General features: G+C 47.6%; 1 protein-coding gene across 11 annotated transcripts in view; it reads right to left on the bottom strand.

The window, feature by feature from the left end:
* The window catches only part of huwe1 (HECT, UBA and WWE domain containing E3 ubiquitin protein ligase 1), a 205,966-nt gene that overhangs the window by 135,004 nt on the left and 53,754 nt on the right, over positions 1 to 17,208 (bottom strand). For 10 of the 11 annotated variants that reach the window (XM_072566522.1, XM_072566526.1, XM_072566525.1 and 7 more), the window contains exons 4-11: positions 16,275 to 16,481; positions 16,030 to 16,182; positions 12,150 to 12,212; positions 10,640 to 10,717; positions 5,272 to 5,322; positions 3,216 to 3,284; positions 1,316 to 1,415; positions 34 to 134 (exon numbers count right to left, since the gene is read on the bottom strand). In XM_072566522.1, coding sequence (XP_072422623.1) covers positions 34 to 134; positions 1,316 to 1,415; positions 3,216 to 3,284; positions 5,272 to 5,322; positions 10,640 to 10,717; positions 12,150 to 12,212; positions 16,030 to 16,182; positions 16,275 to 16,481 — 822 coding nt within the window. The remainder of the gene's footprint in view (positions 1 to 33; positions 135 to 1,315; positions 1,416 to 3,215; positions 3,285 to 5,271; positions 5,323 to 10,639; positions 10,718 to 12,149; positions 12,213 to 16,029; positions 16,183 to 16,274; positions 16,482 to 17,208) is intronic. The other variant, XM_072566527.1, reaches the window with a different exon arrangement.

Raw genomic sequence — 17,208 nt, 5'->3', positions numbered from 1 at the left:
TTTTCAGCAGAGATGTACGTCCAACTCACTCACCATCAGTTGTTTGTCTGGAATCTGCAAAACATCCACCAGCTCCTCTATCAAACCATTGTATAATATACTATTGGCAGACTCTTGCAGCGCATTGGAGTAAACTGTGGAAAGGAACAAGAGGGGAGTGAGTGGGACAGTGACCAGAAGCAGAATCCCTGGTCGATTAAACCGTTCCCAACCTTGCACACCACAACGTTTCCCCCCACTCCTCCCAAAGAGGGAGTTGGGCCAACTGCAGTGTTAATAACGAGGATTGTGCCTCCAAACCCTCTCCTTCATTCACAGCAGCAAGGCCAGCCTGCAGAACAGAAGCTACAAACCGCCTCCTGACCGCTTGAATGCTTTTAAAGCAAGTACTGAACGTATCTTAAGATTGGTTTTAAGAACAAGCCCATGAAACCAGACCTTGCCTGCAGGGATGGTGGAGGTTTGCCCAAGTGCTTCCGAGTTACACACGATTTTCTTTCCAGTGCTTGGGCCTGGGACTTGGTGCCTATTGACAGTATTAGTTCAGAGCTATTCAGTGTGGGAGAGCAGCTTCAACCACAAACATGGCAATATTGGCCTCTGCGAAAAATCAGTCTGGAGGAACATCAAGATCGAAGAACTTGAGGTGCCTTCCTGGGGAAGCGTACTTTGAAACCTCCTGACGACAGCAGGTTAAAAACAGATTTAAAGAGCATGCTGACTGAGAGCTCACAAACAGCTTGCACTGATGCAGACCCTCAAAACAGAAATAAAACTCATCTGCTATCCTGCAGTCCCAGCTGGAACACAGTGCACACCCCCTGACTATTCTTCCTGATGTATGGACCCCAGGGGTCTGTGTGCTCAGAATTGCATCTGTACAGAGTGCTCGGAGCCCCTAACCCTTGGAGGGAATTGGAGCTCCACATCCGAAAGGCAGGCACCAGTCCCAGCTCTTGCGGTGTCCCCCTCCTGGTTGACACAAGCATCATCAAGCGATATCCAGCAGCCAGTCGACATTCAGCCTGCCCCGGGAAATCTGCAGAACCCTCGCTGGCTTGAATAATGGCTGGGGTGGCTTGAGGAGGCGGGCGGGAGGCTTAAGGAACAGCTCGAGTTGTGACAATGGCCACCCCATCAGACTGACCCCACCTACCGGGAACTCCTCCTGTCCTTAAAACAGATCCACTTCTGTTGCGGCCATAACTATGTACTGTGCTTGTTAGACAAATCTGCTCAACAGACTGCTTAGCTCGGCACGGAAATATAACAGCTCCCCAGCCAGGAACAAGGCTTGATGCGTACAGTCACTCACCTAATATCGAGATAGCATGTAGCCTAGCTTGAACTGCTTGCAGTCTCTTTTTATGATTCGAGAAGCCGTGTGCTAGCCGTATGTGTGTAAACAGTAGCATCTGTCACGAAAACAAACAGGCATCAAGTAAAGCAGTCACAATGTCAAATGTTATCCTGCTATTGCCTTGGTAGGGCGACTCGGAGGTGGCAACTGGCTTCCTTAACTGATATCAAGATGCTGACAACTGGGCAGCTGGCCATTTCAGAAGGTAGTTGCTGTGGGTCTGGAGTCGGCACGCACCAGTTTTAGGTCAAAGGGCCTGCCCCCCGGGCTGGAGGACTCCAGGCCCTGGCAAGCACAGCAGATTTCCTTCTTGAAACGACATGTGGCTTTTACTACTTGGTCATTTCCTGACTAACGGGGAATCGAAGGGCATTGGGGGTGGGCAGAAAGGCGGTGGTGGGTTCAGGGTGAAGAAGTGGGGATAGGGGAAGACGGTGTGGGGGGGGTTGGTCAATGGGAGGAAATGAATCCAGTTGGTGGCAGGGAGGAGTGGAAGGAGGGGGGAGGGGCTGGGAAGGGAGATTATTTGAAATTGGAGAATCAGCTAAGGTCGCAGTGAATGGTACACAGTGTTTAAGGGTGGAATGGCCTGCTCCTAACGTGAACATTTGTAGTTTGGCAGTCACCTTTTCAGGGTAGGTGGTGAAATTCTCTCACTGAGAGCATGGAATTCTCCTCCCCAGGCGATAAGGTGAGGTCAGGTCTGTGAAATTATTCAAAGCCAAGTTTGACTGACAAGGGAATCAAGCAGACAGGAAAGTGAAGGTATGACTTTAACGAGATCACCCAAGAATCTTACTAGAGGGAGGAGCCGGCTCGAAAGGCCAAATGAGCCACCTTCTCTTAAATTCCATGTGCCCTTACTGAAGGGAGGCTGAGTAGATATTATACTTGGAGTTTACAGGAATGAGGGATGACCTTACTGAAATGTGAAGACTCTCAAGGGACTTTTTGTGGTCAGCATGGATCAGTTTGGGCCAAAGGGTGCTGTAGGACGCCATGACTTGACAGAGTAGATGTGGAGAGGTTGTTTCCCTTCATCTATGACCAGAGGGTGTAATTTCAGAGTGAGGAGTCACCCATCTAAGATAGATGGGGAGCAATATTTTCTCCAAGAGGGCTGTGAATCTGTAGAACACTTCACAGAATCCCTACAGTGCAGAAACATGCCATTCAGCCCATCAAGTCTTCCTCCCTTCACTGTAATCCCAAGCGATATTTTCACCACGGCGAACCCAACTAACTCGCATATCTCTGGAGACTATGGGCAATTTTAAACAAGGCCGATCCATCTTAATCTTTGGACTGAGAGGGGAAACGAGAGCACCCAGAGGAAACCCACACAGATACAGGGAGAACACGCAAACGCTTTACAGCCCAAGGCTAGAATCGAACCCAGGTCCCTAGTGCTGTGAGGCAACACTATGCCACAAAGAGGGCCGACAACGCCGTTTTGTGAAGCACATTCAAGGCTATTGTAGACACACTTCTAATTATTAAGGGGATCAAACAGCAGCAGAGTGGAGTTGAGGAATTTCAGCTCACCCAAGATCTCACTGAATGGCAGAGCAAACTCAAGGGGCCAAATGGCCTAATTCCTGATCCTGATCAAGACATCGAGAAACATGGGTCACATTAGAATCCTCCAGCCAGCAGCTTTCACCTCTCTCCCATTTGATCTCTATAGGGAGGCCAAGTTTGAGAACTGAGGGAGAAAATTCCTGACCTGTACAAACCCTGCTCTGCCAAAGCATGGCAGGTGTTACAACCCAACTTATTCTCTTCGCATCACATCCACACCCAGACCTGCACCAAGAAGAATGATCTTTAATTGGATGAAGCCTGCAGCACTCACCTGCTTATCTTTTGGGATACTGTACATTTTGGTTAAAGACTCCATAATTTCAGAAGGACTTTCAGATATCTGAGAACAGAAAAGAAAGCCAAGGATAAGAAAGCAGCTCTCGGAGCACCGGCTCTCTTGTACAGGGTTCACAAATAAGCCTTCAAAGCCCCCAAGGTTTGATGGAACACCAGCAGGTAAGGATAGGAAACCCTTGTTATCAAATGCCAGCCCAGTCCTGGACCTGAACAGGCAGGACTAATGCAGAACTCCATTCCCTCACTGCACCGCCAAAGGGTGGTGTACTTTCCAACCAGAGGCATACCGCCTACTACCCTAAAACTAAGACCCTGCTTCACAAAAGGCTTTCGGAATTAGTAACTGGCTTATCGACACAAACAGTTCAAATGAAATTACAATTCACAAAATCCTTACAGCATGGTAGCAGGCCACTTGGCCCATCGGGTCCACAGCAACCCTCCAAAGAGCATCCCAACCCCCAGACTCACCCCTTATCCTATAACACTGCATTTTCCATGGCTAATCTCCCTCGACTGAACATCCCGAGATGCCATGGGGCAATTGAACATGGCCAATCCAGCCTAACCTGCACGTCTTTGAACAGTGGGAGGAAACCTGAGCACCTGATGGAGACATGAGGACACAGGGAAAGTATGTAAACTCCAGCTAGACTATCACCTGCGGGTGGAACGGAATCCGGGTCCCTAAGTGCTGTGAGGCAGCAGTGCTAACCACTGAGCCGTCGTGCTGCCCTAATCAAGGCCACATAAGCAACATTTATGGTCAGATCAGGAAACATGGCTAGAGGCGGAGGAAGGCAGCAGCACAGTTCCCCTTTAGAGCTCTTATTTCAAACGTGAAGATATCAAGGAGCATGCCAGAGTCCACAGGATCATGCAGTTTCCTCCAGGGACAGAGGACGGAATGGTAGAGGTGGCAAATATGCATCAGTGATAAAGCAGGATCCAAAGGTTGACCCCAGTCCATGGAGTAGATGGTGAGCGGGACTGGCAAGTGTCAAAAGATAAACCCATCGTGAGGGGTACACAAGCACCGTCATTTGAGCAGAAGCGACAACCAGTGGTGGTGGTGGTGGTGGTGGGGGTGGGGGGGAAAGAGGGCACCTTTGGGGCAAACAGTCTGCTATCATTTTTACACAAATGTATAGAACAACCCAGGGCTCGCCAGTCAACCCTGTCAAATCCCCCTATGAGTAAACAATCAGCTGCACCAATCTGGTGTGGTGCTGAGCCACAGAACAGAAAGGCTCCAGGTTCAATCCCAGAATCGCTCAAGGTGCTTGCTGCTTCCTTGCCACTGGCGTCAGTGACACTGCACCAAGTGGGTGGGATGGCAGAGAGAAAGAAATAAAAGGAGGGCGACAAAGCAGCTGTTCAATGCTCCTATTGCTCAGGGACTGGAAGATCTCAGTAGTTTTGATGTGCAAGACATCAATCCTTTTTTTTTGGTTTTCAGGACAGACATCCATTCACAGTCGTAAGAATTAAAACAAAGCTCCACAGGTGGGGTGGTACGTGGGGACGGAGTTAAGAGTTTCAGGTCAGGGTGCCGCTGCCGTCAGTTCTGGTTGCAAGGTTAAGGAACCCGAAACTCTCTTCCTCTCCTCCACAGGTGCTGCCTGACCTGCAAACAAGTTCCATCCTTTTCAATTCTCGCTAGAAATGACAAAAAAAAACCTGCAGATGCTGGAATCCAAAGTAGACAGGCAGGAGGCTGGAGGTACACAGCAAGCCAGGCAACATCAGGTGGTGTACAAGTCGATGTGCAAAAGGACTGGAAAAAGGTTACACCCGAAATATCGACTTGTGCACCTCCTGATGCTACCTGGCTTGCTGTGTTCTTCCAGCCTCCAGCCTGTCTATTTTCAATTCCCATGGCAGGTTTCCAGCAGCGCCCCCCCCACCCCCCCCCCCACTTCCTCCCTTATTCGCTGAGCATTTCACACCCTCTTTTCTATTACCCCATCAGCTTCCCACACCCCGCATCGACTTTAGACTGAAACAGAGTGAAACTGAGAATTACTCACCTTATCTAACTGTTCTATGTGAATGTAATGTAGTGTGTTGTTTGCTGTGGCCTGCAACAGAAGAGGTTACAAGATACAGGTTAACACTAGCTCACGTCATGCAATACAGAGCATATCACAGTACACAGTGCTCCCCCGACAAATGGGACGCTCCAAAGTTGGAGTTTTAAAAAGCACCAAACGGTTAAACTGAGGTGCGCGCACATACACCAGGGGAACAAGGATGGATGAAACAAACCTGGTGTGCCTTAAACCCATTAATACTGAAGCATATCTAACGTGGTTGGGTAGGCTTTGTTCTCGTGTTTTACGTATCGCAAAAATGGTGAAGGGGGTTGTCCCATGCGGGCAGTTTGAATGCCTAGCTTTTCACACCAAGTTCAGGAAAATAGACACGACAACGATCATGTTGAAGAGGGCTTCGATGGAGGTGGGTACTGCTGCCCCCGACTGGAGAGTTCAGAACACTGTCACACTCTCGCAACATGGGGCTGGCCACTGCAGAGACATTTCTCCTCTCAGGGGGTTGAGGGTATTCGCAGTTTCCTAACCCAGGTGGCTGAGCTTTCATTCACCGAGCATCATCAAGACAGAGGTTAACAGCTTTTTGGGAGGGTGAGTGTATTGAGGGAGGAGGCAGGAAGATGGCATTAATAAATGGCCACTCCCTGACGGGCGGAAGAGGATCCAGTACTGCTACCCAAGCTAGGAGGGGCTCTTGGCTGCTCTCGAGCAGAGTTTAACCGGCAACTCTGGACCACCTCTCCAAGCGGGTGGCAGCTTGCATCAATTCTGCCTCTCCGATCCCAACAGCACCTTGAAGTACCACGGTATGGTGAGACACAATACAGCTCAGGAAAGGGAGCAACATTGGGTGGGGGCGCGCGCTTGAAACTCCCAGTTTGACAGCTCAAGGCAGCGTGAAAGGAGAACACTCAGGTACACGCAGAGGACTGCAAATCTCTCTGCGTGAGACACAGCATTACTCAAAGTCAAAAGAACACTTGAAACCTCACACTTAAAAGAAACAAAACACATACAAAGTCATTGCCCCCCTTCACTCACAAAAGCCAACCACCAATCCACTTAATAATAGTCCCTGCACTTCCAGCCATAGCAAATTGCCTATAGTGTCCCTCACGTGATGCTGGGGAATCTTTACTCTCCAAGGTCAGAGTCATACAGCACAGAAACAGACCCTTCTGCCCAACCAGTCCATGATGACCATAACCCCAAACTAGACAACCTGCCCGCTCCTGGCACATATCCCTCTAAACTTTCTTGTTCATGTACTTATCCAAATGTCTTTTAAATACTGTAACTGTACCCACATCCACCAAATCCTTTGGAAGTGCATTCCACACACAAACCACACCATGCGTATAAAAGTCGCCCCTCGTGTTATTTTAAAATCTTTTCTTCTCAGCTAAAAAGAAAGTGCCCCCTGGATTTGAAATCTCCCACCCTAAGGACAAGATACCTGCTGGTCACCTTATCTACACCCCTTGTGATTTTATAAATGTCTAAGGTCACCCCTCAGCCTCCTTTACTTCAGCAAGAACAGGTTGAAATCGATCAGCATTCTGCGATAGGTTGCTAGCATACCAAATATGCCATATCTAATCCAGCATGTTATTTTAATTTGCAAAAGATCTGTTCGAAGTGTAACCTCAGGTTTGTTACACCCAGTCAGCCATGGCACTTTGCCCCAAGTCAGGTAGTCTGGACCCCCTCAACACGCACACAGAAATACAGGTTGACACTTGAGAGCAGTACTCCCCCTGCTCTATCAGAGATGCCACCTTTTGAATAAGCTGCTAAACTAAGGCAATGTTCACACTTAAAATTCAGACCAAAAACAAATCCCAGAACTTTACTTGGAAGAGTAGGAGTGCCAAACCTGGCATCCAAGCTAATATTTATCGCCTCAATCAACATCACTGGATCAGATTACCTGGATCCTGAATTCGACTATTCCAACATAATCACACTCTTGATAATGCACAAGCTAAAGGTCATTCTGCTATAATGAACGTTTCGTTAACGCGAATTCGCTGTAACACGATTGACAAATTGGAGACGGTTTCTAAAGTGCAGACTTTTAAAACATGTTTTGGCTGCAATGTGATTACATCGCCTGTCCCTATAATGTGGGTTGTCCAAGAATTACCTGTATTATATTGTTCTCCCCAGTGATGTGTTTTTATTTTGCAATGAAGGGTTGAATCAATAAGCTCAGTAAGGGAATTTAGAGTTCACAGAATCAGGATCGCTACAATGTGGAAACAGGCCATTTGGCCCAACAAGCCCATACCAACCCTCCAAAAAGAGTATCCCCACCCAGACCCGTTCCTATACCCTTCCCCTGACTAATGCACTTAGCCTACACATCCCAGAATACTATAGGCAATTTAGCTTGGTCAATTGACCTAATCTGCACATCTTTGGACTGTGGGAGGAAACCGGAGAGCCTGGAAGAAACCTATGCAGACACAGGAAGAACATGCAAACTCCAGACTGACAATCGCCCAAGGTTGGAATTAAACCCGGGTCCCTGGCACTGCGAGGCAGCAGTGCTAACCACTGAGCCACTGTGCCACCCCCTTATGGAAGGGAGGCAGGCAAGTGGAGTTGAAGTTTATTGGATCAGCCACGATCTCATTGAATGGCGGTGCCAACATCTTGTGGGCTGTCTTCACATCGCTGTTTGCAGGAGCTTGCAGCAGTGCACTATGTGCATCATCACAGTGACCACACACAATGGTCTTCCCTGGCTCTGACGCACTGAGGGACATTGAGATTGTAAACTAGGGAGAGAATATTTCAGTGGGATCTCAGACTATTATAGTAAATGCCATAAATTTGCAATCTTGTACAGTTTGACACCAGATGACAACAATGTTGGCAATCTGTAAACAGAGAAGACTCCGACCGTAACCTACTTAATATCCATCTATAGCTGGATTATCACAGCCTTGCATCAGTCCATGCCACCGTACCCTATGCCTCCAATCAAATGGTCACCAAAATCAACTCTTGCAATTTCAGATACAGCCCTACTCTCGACAGACAACACCTGCACAAACAGTGCGTAGGAGATCTAAAAGCTGATGAGGCATGGTTCACCCCTCATGAAAAGACACAGACTCTCAGGACACAGTTCCTACCCTTCAACCAAGTTAAAGTCTACACAGCAATTCTTCAGACTATTATGGTCTAAAGGGTAAAACTACAAGGACAGGTTGCATGAGCCTTGTTTATATCAATGAGATTTCAGTTGACGGTTGATGGGATATAAATGACAAAAGTAAATTAATATCCGGATTTGATGGGGTAATTAGGGAGAAATTATTTCTTTCTCCAGCACAGGGGGTGCTTGGGTACACACTTTCTTTATTTTCTCACGGGGTGCTGACTTCACTTTTGCCCAAGCCTATCTGCCTCATGACCATTTCAGAGTCACTGTAGATCTGAAGTCACGTGCCGGAGTGGGTGAGGTCAACAGATTGCTTTCCCTGAAGGTTCTGGAACCTGACTTTTTAAAAATAATGATCACAATTACCCTTTAATCCCAGATTTTATGAACTGAGTTTAAAAGTTCCGTGAGCAGCTGTGGTGGGATTCGAACCCAAGACCAGCAACCAGGGGTGCTGGATTACGAGTCCAGTGATATTATGATGATGCCAACACCTACCCTCCGACCAATCTATCAGAAACACTTTACAGAAAATAAGCAAACTAAAGGCATGTTCGTCCTTTATACCAGCAGGGGACTGGAATTCAAGAAATCAACAAACACATCGACCTGGACCCAATATACCGGCCACTGCAGTGGACAGCTCGAACTGACAACCGGAAGCGGCAGAGACAGGCCACTATAAATACCGGAGGAAACAGCACAGAAGCGCTTCACAGGAGGCTCCCAAGCACTGAGGATGTCACCTAGACAGGGGACGAAACATTTGCAAGACAAATTCCCAGCTCGGCAAACAGAACCACAACAAGGAATCATACTCCAGCCATTCAAGCCCCTGGTTAGACCACACCAGGAGTTACTGGAAACAGCTGCTGAATGAGTGCAGCAGAGATTGACCAAAACAATATCCAGACGGTTAGGGGTTACATGACAAGCCGGGATTAAACACACGCTTGCATTGCATTCCCTGGAATTAGGAAGGTTAAGGGGGGGGGGGGGGGGGGGGGGGGGGGGTGTGCAAACTGAGCCCAAGTTCTAGAGCTTTGTTGGTGAGCTAATGGGGTCGAGGCCAGAAACTACTTCTGCTGAAAGGGTAATCTGGAATGGGACAGTGCAAAGGCGGTTTGGACCTCCCTTCTGCAATCAGTAACTACTGCAGGATCAATTGCTAATTTTAAACAGAGTGTTTTGTGAAAACCAAATATTACAAAGGGCTTAGAGAGCAGCAAAGCAAGCCGGAGAATCTGAATGGCCTTCTCCTACACATAACGGGCCTAAAACTAAAACACTTCTTACACACCAAGCCTACTCCAGCCTCCAAGGGGCTGTGGGAAGGATAGTGGAAGAGCAGTGGGGGGTCAATGGAATTGCGAGAGAGTGGTAAACAATTTGGCTATAGGTTTTAAGTAATGTGGAGTGCCGCTAACCAAATGAATGGCAGCAGAGGTGCACGTAGCTGAATGACCTGTTCCTATATCAAAGGAAACATCTGAATTGTGCTGAACTCAGCACATAACAACGTCTCAATGCAGGGACCATGTGTCATAATTTCTACCTCGTTAGCCAAGATAGGACCCCCAATGGTTACTTGCCTGAGTTTGGCTCATACAGTAATGACCAGGATTCAAAAAGGGATCCAGGGCTGCACAATTCAAACCCTTGCTCAAACCTGAACAGCAGTGCAAGGAGCTTATACACAGCCCAGTTCTCAACACAAAATATTACTCAATAAAAACAACTAGGGTCAAGACAGGCCCTAAGTGCGGATAACCCTTTTAATTACTGTCAGAATGACAAGGGCTGGTAGAACAGAGGGGACAGCTAAAGTGAGGCTTCATCTGTGCTCGCACATCAGTCAAGACCCTGTCACTGAAGAGGAGCAGTGGTCACTCTGCCCACTATCTCAGCCTTGCACTTATCCCATAACAGGCCGCTTACCCTCACTGATAACTGAGAGAGCTTCCTGTGCACAAACTAGGATGTGGCATCCCCTGTGCAAATGAAGGCTACACCTCACAAAAAAACGTGGGCTAGGAGAGAGGGCAGCTGGGGGTTGGAGTGCTCTGGGACGTCCCGGGGATATGGAGGGCACTTGAGAAATGAGAGAGCTCTGTCCTTTTAAGCTAACGCCTGCTCAGAATATCTTTGGGGAGAAAAAAAATGAAACCTCACCTTTTTGTCCAACTTCACCTCGGCACTTGGCTCTGCATAGAACTCAAAGTGTAGTGTTGTTGCACTAGGTGGGTACTTCTATATGAAAAAAAGGACAAAAAAAAGAGGGAATTTATTACCCGATTTGCAGTTTTATGGCTTTCCTCACTTCTGCATAAGCTGCTTTGTTTGTTTTCACTCTAAACACTTTAATTAGCTCATGTTGAATTACAAAGTTTCTGTCATCCAGAAGTGGAGGGGAGGGGTTTGATTGGCTGCCAAAGGTACCTGACATGAATCAGAGCTGGTGGATCCCAGGATGTGGGTCCCAAACTTACAGGGGATGGGACTGACTGACAAACCACAGAAGTGGGACTGGGAATGTGAATGCACGCCTTCAACTCGTGCAGGAGTGGCAATTTCAGGCCAAACATTCATGCGTTTGAGCATTTTCTATCCTGCCCTCTCCCGCACTCATTCTCCCAACAGGTTCAGGGCTGCGTTCGTTCCTTAACGGACAACTTAAAATGAGAAACAAAATCAAACAGCACAAAAATAAAAATGGGTACAATTGCACAACAGCATGCACCGATGCAGCAGGCCATCATTGTTTGCTGCTCTTTCACTGGACTGCGTAGGGAAACAGTGCACATTTTTCTTCACGGAAACTGGAGCATCCCTCCCACACTGGAGCACAACAAACACCTGGACTTTCTACAGGCCTGTAAACGAGCACTGCAATTCTTTTGGCATAACGTGAAGAGGCTGTGGGGAAGGGTGCAGAACCGACAAGCGACCTAGCCTGGAAAAGACCACACAAGGGCTGATGTTACTCCATACGCTGGCAAAGCTGCAAATCCTGTAAACTGAGTTCCGGCAAAGCCACCGGAGGCTATTACACATCCCCAAAGACCAACCCATTCGAGCCATTGCCCTCGCCACTCTCAGATCAAACACGTTCCCCACAACTGCATTACACGACAGACTTTTTTTCCTCGAGTGTGGGGAGGGGTTTGTTTCCTATGTGACCATAAGGAGCAACGTCCAAGTGCAAGAGATGCTTTATTTTTGCCGAGATAGCGACTCAACCAATGACACAGAGATCCGCACAATCTCTCCCATAGTTACATCCAGCAGAGAGGAAACAGGGAGTTAATTGCTAGAGGTGAAGTTGTGTTTACAAGAGCAGACTGCAAAACAAAACGCCGGAAAATGATGCGCTCCATGCCCCTGCCAGAGGCCAGCTGCGCCCACCACTTGGCTCAGTGAGTGGGCATGGGAAAGCTGGCCTCCACTAACAGCAGGGTCCAACTCCTGTGCAGTAGAAAGGGCTATCCAGAGCAGCGAACTGTAAACGAGAGGCGCGCAGAGTGCAGCGGTGTGCTACATGGCTCAGGTTTGTTTCTGGCTCACGAGTTGACGCCACCACAGTACTGCAAAGCATTGGCGACCGAGAGCAAGTCACATCAGCATTCACTTGATGTCAGAGGCTGGGTCAGATTTAATCAGAATTTCCCCGAATGCCACTCACCGACATCTGTAAGTCACGGCAGCACTCCGCAAGGCCAAATCCATTCTCCTTTCCACCCCAACTCTGTTGGAAGAAAGACAGGAGGGTTTTTTTTTCTCTTAAAAAGTAGCAAAATAGGAGGTTAAAGTAAAATCTTGCTCCACGAAGGCTCAGCAGTAGGTAGGATTGTGAAGGCGGCATTTGGTATGCTTTCTTTTAGCAGTCAGAGTATTGAGTACAGGAGTTGGGAGGTCATGTTGCAGCTGTACAGGACATCGGTTAGGCCACTGTTGGAATATCACGTTCAATTCTGGTCTCCTTCCTATCGGAAAGATATTGGGAAACTTGAAAGGGTTCAGAAAAGATTTACAAGGATGTTGCCAGGGTTGGAGGATCTGAGCTATAGGGAGAGGCTGAACAGGCTGGGGCTGATTTCCCTGGAGTGTCGGAGGCTGAGAGATGACCTTATAGAGGTTTACAAAATTATGAGGGGCATGGACAGGATAAATAGACAAAGTCTTTTCCCTGGGGTCGGGGAATCCAGAACTAGAGGGCATAAGTTTAGGGTGAGAGGGGGAAAGATATAAAAGAGACCTCAGGGGCAACTTTTTCACGCAGAGGGTGGTACGTGTATGGAATGAGCTGCCAGTGGAAGTGGTGGATTGCAACATTTAAGAGGCATTTGGATGGGTATATGAACAGGAAGGGTTTGGAGGGATATGGGCTGGGTGCTGGCAGATGGGAATAGATTGGGTTGGGATATCTGGTCGGCATGTACGGGTTGGACCGAAGAGTCTGTTTCCATACTATACATCTCTATGACACTAATTCAGGGAGCAGCTAGACTGCTCAGATTTAAAAATAGCTTGCCAGGTTCTAGCTCTGAATCAAGGGATAATCTGAACTAACTGAGCCTCCCAATCCTTTTGTCACCCCACCATCTGACTTTGAACACGTTTGAAGGCCTGACTGCTGTAACCCCACTAGTGAGAACTGTGGGACTGGGGAGAGGGGACTTAAACACTGGCTTATTAAGAGCAGCAGTTGGGAGTGTGATGGAGTATTCCCTGCTTGTCTGAATGGGTGCAATTCCAACAACGCGCGAGAAGCTTGACACCATCCAGGACAAAGCAGCCCCCTTCTGTCTGACACATTAAGCCACCAACCCTGCTTTGACATTCACTCTCTTCACCACAGTGGAACTCACGTACACAGTCTACAAGATGCACTGCAGCACTGACGTACAATGGAGTTCAAGTTCATCGCTTCCTAAGAGCAGCCGAGCAGGTAACTCGGATGGCAGAGGCAGCATGTGGCATGCTTGCCTTTATTGGTCAGGGAATTGAGTACAAGAGTTAGGATGTCACATTACAACTTTGTAAGCCTTTGGTTGGGCCACACAGAGTACAGAGTTGGATTCTGGTTGCCACATTACAGGAAGGAGGTGGAGGCTTTGGAGAGGGTGCAGAAGAGGATTACCAGGATAATACATGGATTAGAGGGAATAAGCCATACGGAGAGGCTAGAAAAACTCGGCTTGTTTTCTCTGGAGCGGCAGAGGCTGAGGGAAGGCTTGATGGAAGTATATAAAATTATGAGATGTATAGGTAGGGTTGACTATCAGAATCTTTGTCCCAGAGGTGAAATGTCTAATTTTAGGGGGCATTCATTTAAGGCGATGGGGGAAGTTCAAAGGAGATGTGAGGGGTAAGTCTTTTTTTTTTAAACACAGAGTGGTAGGAGTGTTGAACATGCTGCCAGGGTGGGGGTGGAGGCAAATACGATAGGGGTGTTTAAGAGACAAGCACATAAATATGCAAGAAATGATGGGACATGGACCAAGGGCAGGCAGAAGGGATTAGTTTCGTTTGGCGCACGTTTGGCACAATACCGTGAATTGACATTTCAGGCATAAGCCCTTCAGCAGGGATAGATTCCTGGTAAAGGGCTTATGCCCAAAATGTTGATCCTCCTGCCCCTTGGATTCTGCCTGACCTGTTGTGCTTTTCCAGCACCACACTCTTGACTGATCGCCAGCATCTGCAGTCCTCACTTTCTCCCTGTACAATTCTGTGTTCTAACCATCCTAATCCCCTCAGACAGCACCTTCTAAACCTGCCATTACTTTTACCAAGGAGCACCACCACCTGCCGGTCCCCCCTCCCAGCCACATACCATCCTGACTCGAAGTTGTATTTTCAGTGCTGCCTCACCATTGCTGGATCAAAATCCTGGAACTCACTCCTCTACAGTATTGTGGCTGTCCCTACATCTCACCGCCTCTCACCTCATCAATGTGGTGCTCTGGACCAACAGCTCAAAATGCACAACACCCCTGGGCTATTCCAAACACGCACAGAGCCAGCAGCTGTATCGTGTGGTTACACCTTAACTGTGTATACACTTGGCTTTGAGCTCATGCCACCAGCCTGTCCCTTACTCTTCCCCTGCAGAGAGCACAGTCACCAATAGCCCAGATATCCATGATGTGTGTCATATCGGCCCAAAAGCACTTAGGAAACATTTTGGAGGAGTAAGGCTCCCTCACAAACACGGAGGCCTCATCCTCCCACGAATTTCAGCTGCACTGTCACAGGAAGCAATGATCGGCATTTGACAATGGCCAGGGCACTTCACTTTCTGACCAGTCAACAGAACACAACAATTAAGAAAAGGAAGTTCTGAGAAACTCAACAGGTCTGGCAGCGCCTGTGAACACAAGAACAGACTTAACATTTCAAATCCAATACGGCTCCAGTTCTAACAGATAGAAACATTAACCTGGTTTCTCCTTCCACAGATAGAAAACAAAGAAGCCAGGAATCAGCCATTTGACCTTCGAGCTTGCTCTGCCATTCAATATGATCATGGCTGATTCTCAACCTCAATGCCATATTCGTGTTTTCTCTCCTTACCCTTAAGGCCTTTAATATCTGAAAAATCTCTTTCTTCAATAAGGTGACTTGGACTAATTACCTTCTGTGCGACTGAAGTCCACAGGTTGAAGAAATATTTCCTCAACTCAGTCCTAAATGGCATAGCCCACATCCTAAGACTGTGACTTCTGGTTCCCTAACAAAGGGCAACATCCCCCCTTGCACATAGCCTACATAGCTGCTGGAATCTGATTGAAACGCACAAAGTTCTCTCTCATTCTTCTAAACTTTACTGAATCACAGGCCTGATCGAACCAATCTCTCATAGGAAAGTCATGCCATCAACCCAATGAACCTTCACTGCACTCCTATGGCAAGTACCCCATCTCTGAGGTAGAGAGGCCAGAACTTCAGGTGTGGTATCACCATGGTCCTGCATAACTACAATAAGACATCCTTACCGCTGAACTTAAATCCTCCTGCAATGATGGCCAACATACTATTTGCCTTCCTAGTTCCTGGCTGCCTGTTTATTTACATTGACTAGCATACAAGAACACTCTGATCCTTTGTACATCCATACTTCCCCATATAGCACCAATTACAATAATGCTCAGCCCAGCGTAGAATTTCACATGTTGCCACATTGTACTACATCTGCCAAGTGGTTGTCCACTCAATTTGTCTAAATCGCAGAGTTTCTTTGCATTCTGCTCATAACTTTCAATCCCACCCCCGACTTTCTTTTAGAAGCAGCAGAGTCTGCCGAGTTTTCCGGCAAGTTTGATTTTTAGTTCAAGAAGTATCGTGGGTAGGTTTTTGGGTGTGCGCATGCATCAGCAGGGGACAGGGAGAAGAGAATAGAGAGAAAACAAACAGAAAAGATGAAGAATCAGAAGGGTTTAGAGGGATGCGGGCCAAGGTCAGATTGGTCAGCATGGGCGAGTTGGACCAATGGCTCTTTCAGTGCTGTACAAATCTATGAAAAGAGCGGGAGAGAAAAAACAAATCTGCAGAGAGCTTACCTCCGCTAAGTGCTGTAGCCGTGATAACAGAGGAGTCCTCTTGTCAGATCCGAGTCTAGTGATATAATTGGATCTCTTGCTGAATACATACAGCAGATTTAATACAGCAAGCACCACTTGCATGTCACATGATGCTAATAAGGTAGTCAGATGCTGTGAACAGAGACAGTGAAGAGGTCAGTATATCGTGTTCTTTTTCTCGTTTACGGACCCTATTTGGGTGACAATTTGGCTTACGCACTCACCTCGATGGAGCTGTACAGATGCCGCGAGAAGCTGTACTCAATGAGCAAAGCAGTGAAATTTAAGACAGCCAGGAGGAGGGCTTTGAGCTGCTCATTTTCTGGCCTGTCGCACACCAACATCCAGGACATGGTTTCCACAGTCTGCCCAGCATCTGCCAAAATTCCATCGAACCGATCCAGCAGGTCCACCCAGTGGTACAGCTCGCACTGAGGATAGGGAGAGAGATAGAGAGACAAAGTGTAAGGAAAACCACCCTGTTATAGGAAGGATATTATCAATCTGGAGAGTGTTCAGAAAAGATTTACCAGGATGTCGCCAAGATGGAAGGTTTGAGTTAGAGAGAGGGGCTGGGACTGCTTTTGCTGGAGTGTAGGTGGTTGAGAGGTGACCTAGTGGAGGATTTGAAAACCATGAAAGGTATAGATCAAGTGAACAGCCAGTGTCTTTCCCCCAGGGTGGAGACTTCAAAGACATTTTTAAGGGAAGAGGAGAAAGATTTATAAAGGAAACGAGAGGCAAATTTTCTAAGAGTAGTTCATGGGTGGAATGAACGGCCAGAGAAAGTGGTGGACATGGGTACAGTTACAACACTTAAAAGGCGTTTGGATAAGTACGTGAGTAGGAAAGGTTTGGAGGGATACGGACCAAACACAGGCAGATGGGACTGGTTTAGTTTGGGATTCTGGTCAGCATGGACCGGTTGGATGCAAAGGTCTGTTTCCATGCTGCATGACTATGAAAACAGCAAGAGCAGAGAGATGGTTCAACAGAGGTGGAGAGAAAAACTGCACACCAAGTATGAAGCTTCAGTACTTTATTCCTTTCACCCATCTGAAAATCAGTTTAGTAACTGCACGTCAACTGACTCTGGAAACCAACTTAACTAGAGGAGTCATTAACCCAGGGGGAGGGCACTGTTTTAAAATATGGAGC

Source organism: Chiloscyllium punctatum, chromosome 50, assembly GCF_047496795.1.
Source record: "Chiloscyllium punctatum isolate Juve2018m chromosome 50, sChiPun1.3, whole genome shotgun sequence".
In the NCBI taxonomy this organism is placed as follows: domain Eukaryota; kingdom Metazoa; phylum Chordata; class Chondrichthyes; order Orectolobiformes; family Hemiscylliidae; genus Chiloscyllium; species Chiloscyllium punctatum.
This window is presented reverse-complemented; position numbering and strand designations above follow the sequence as displayed.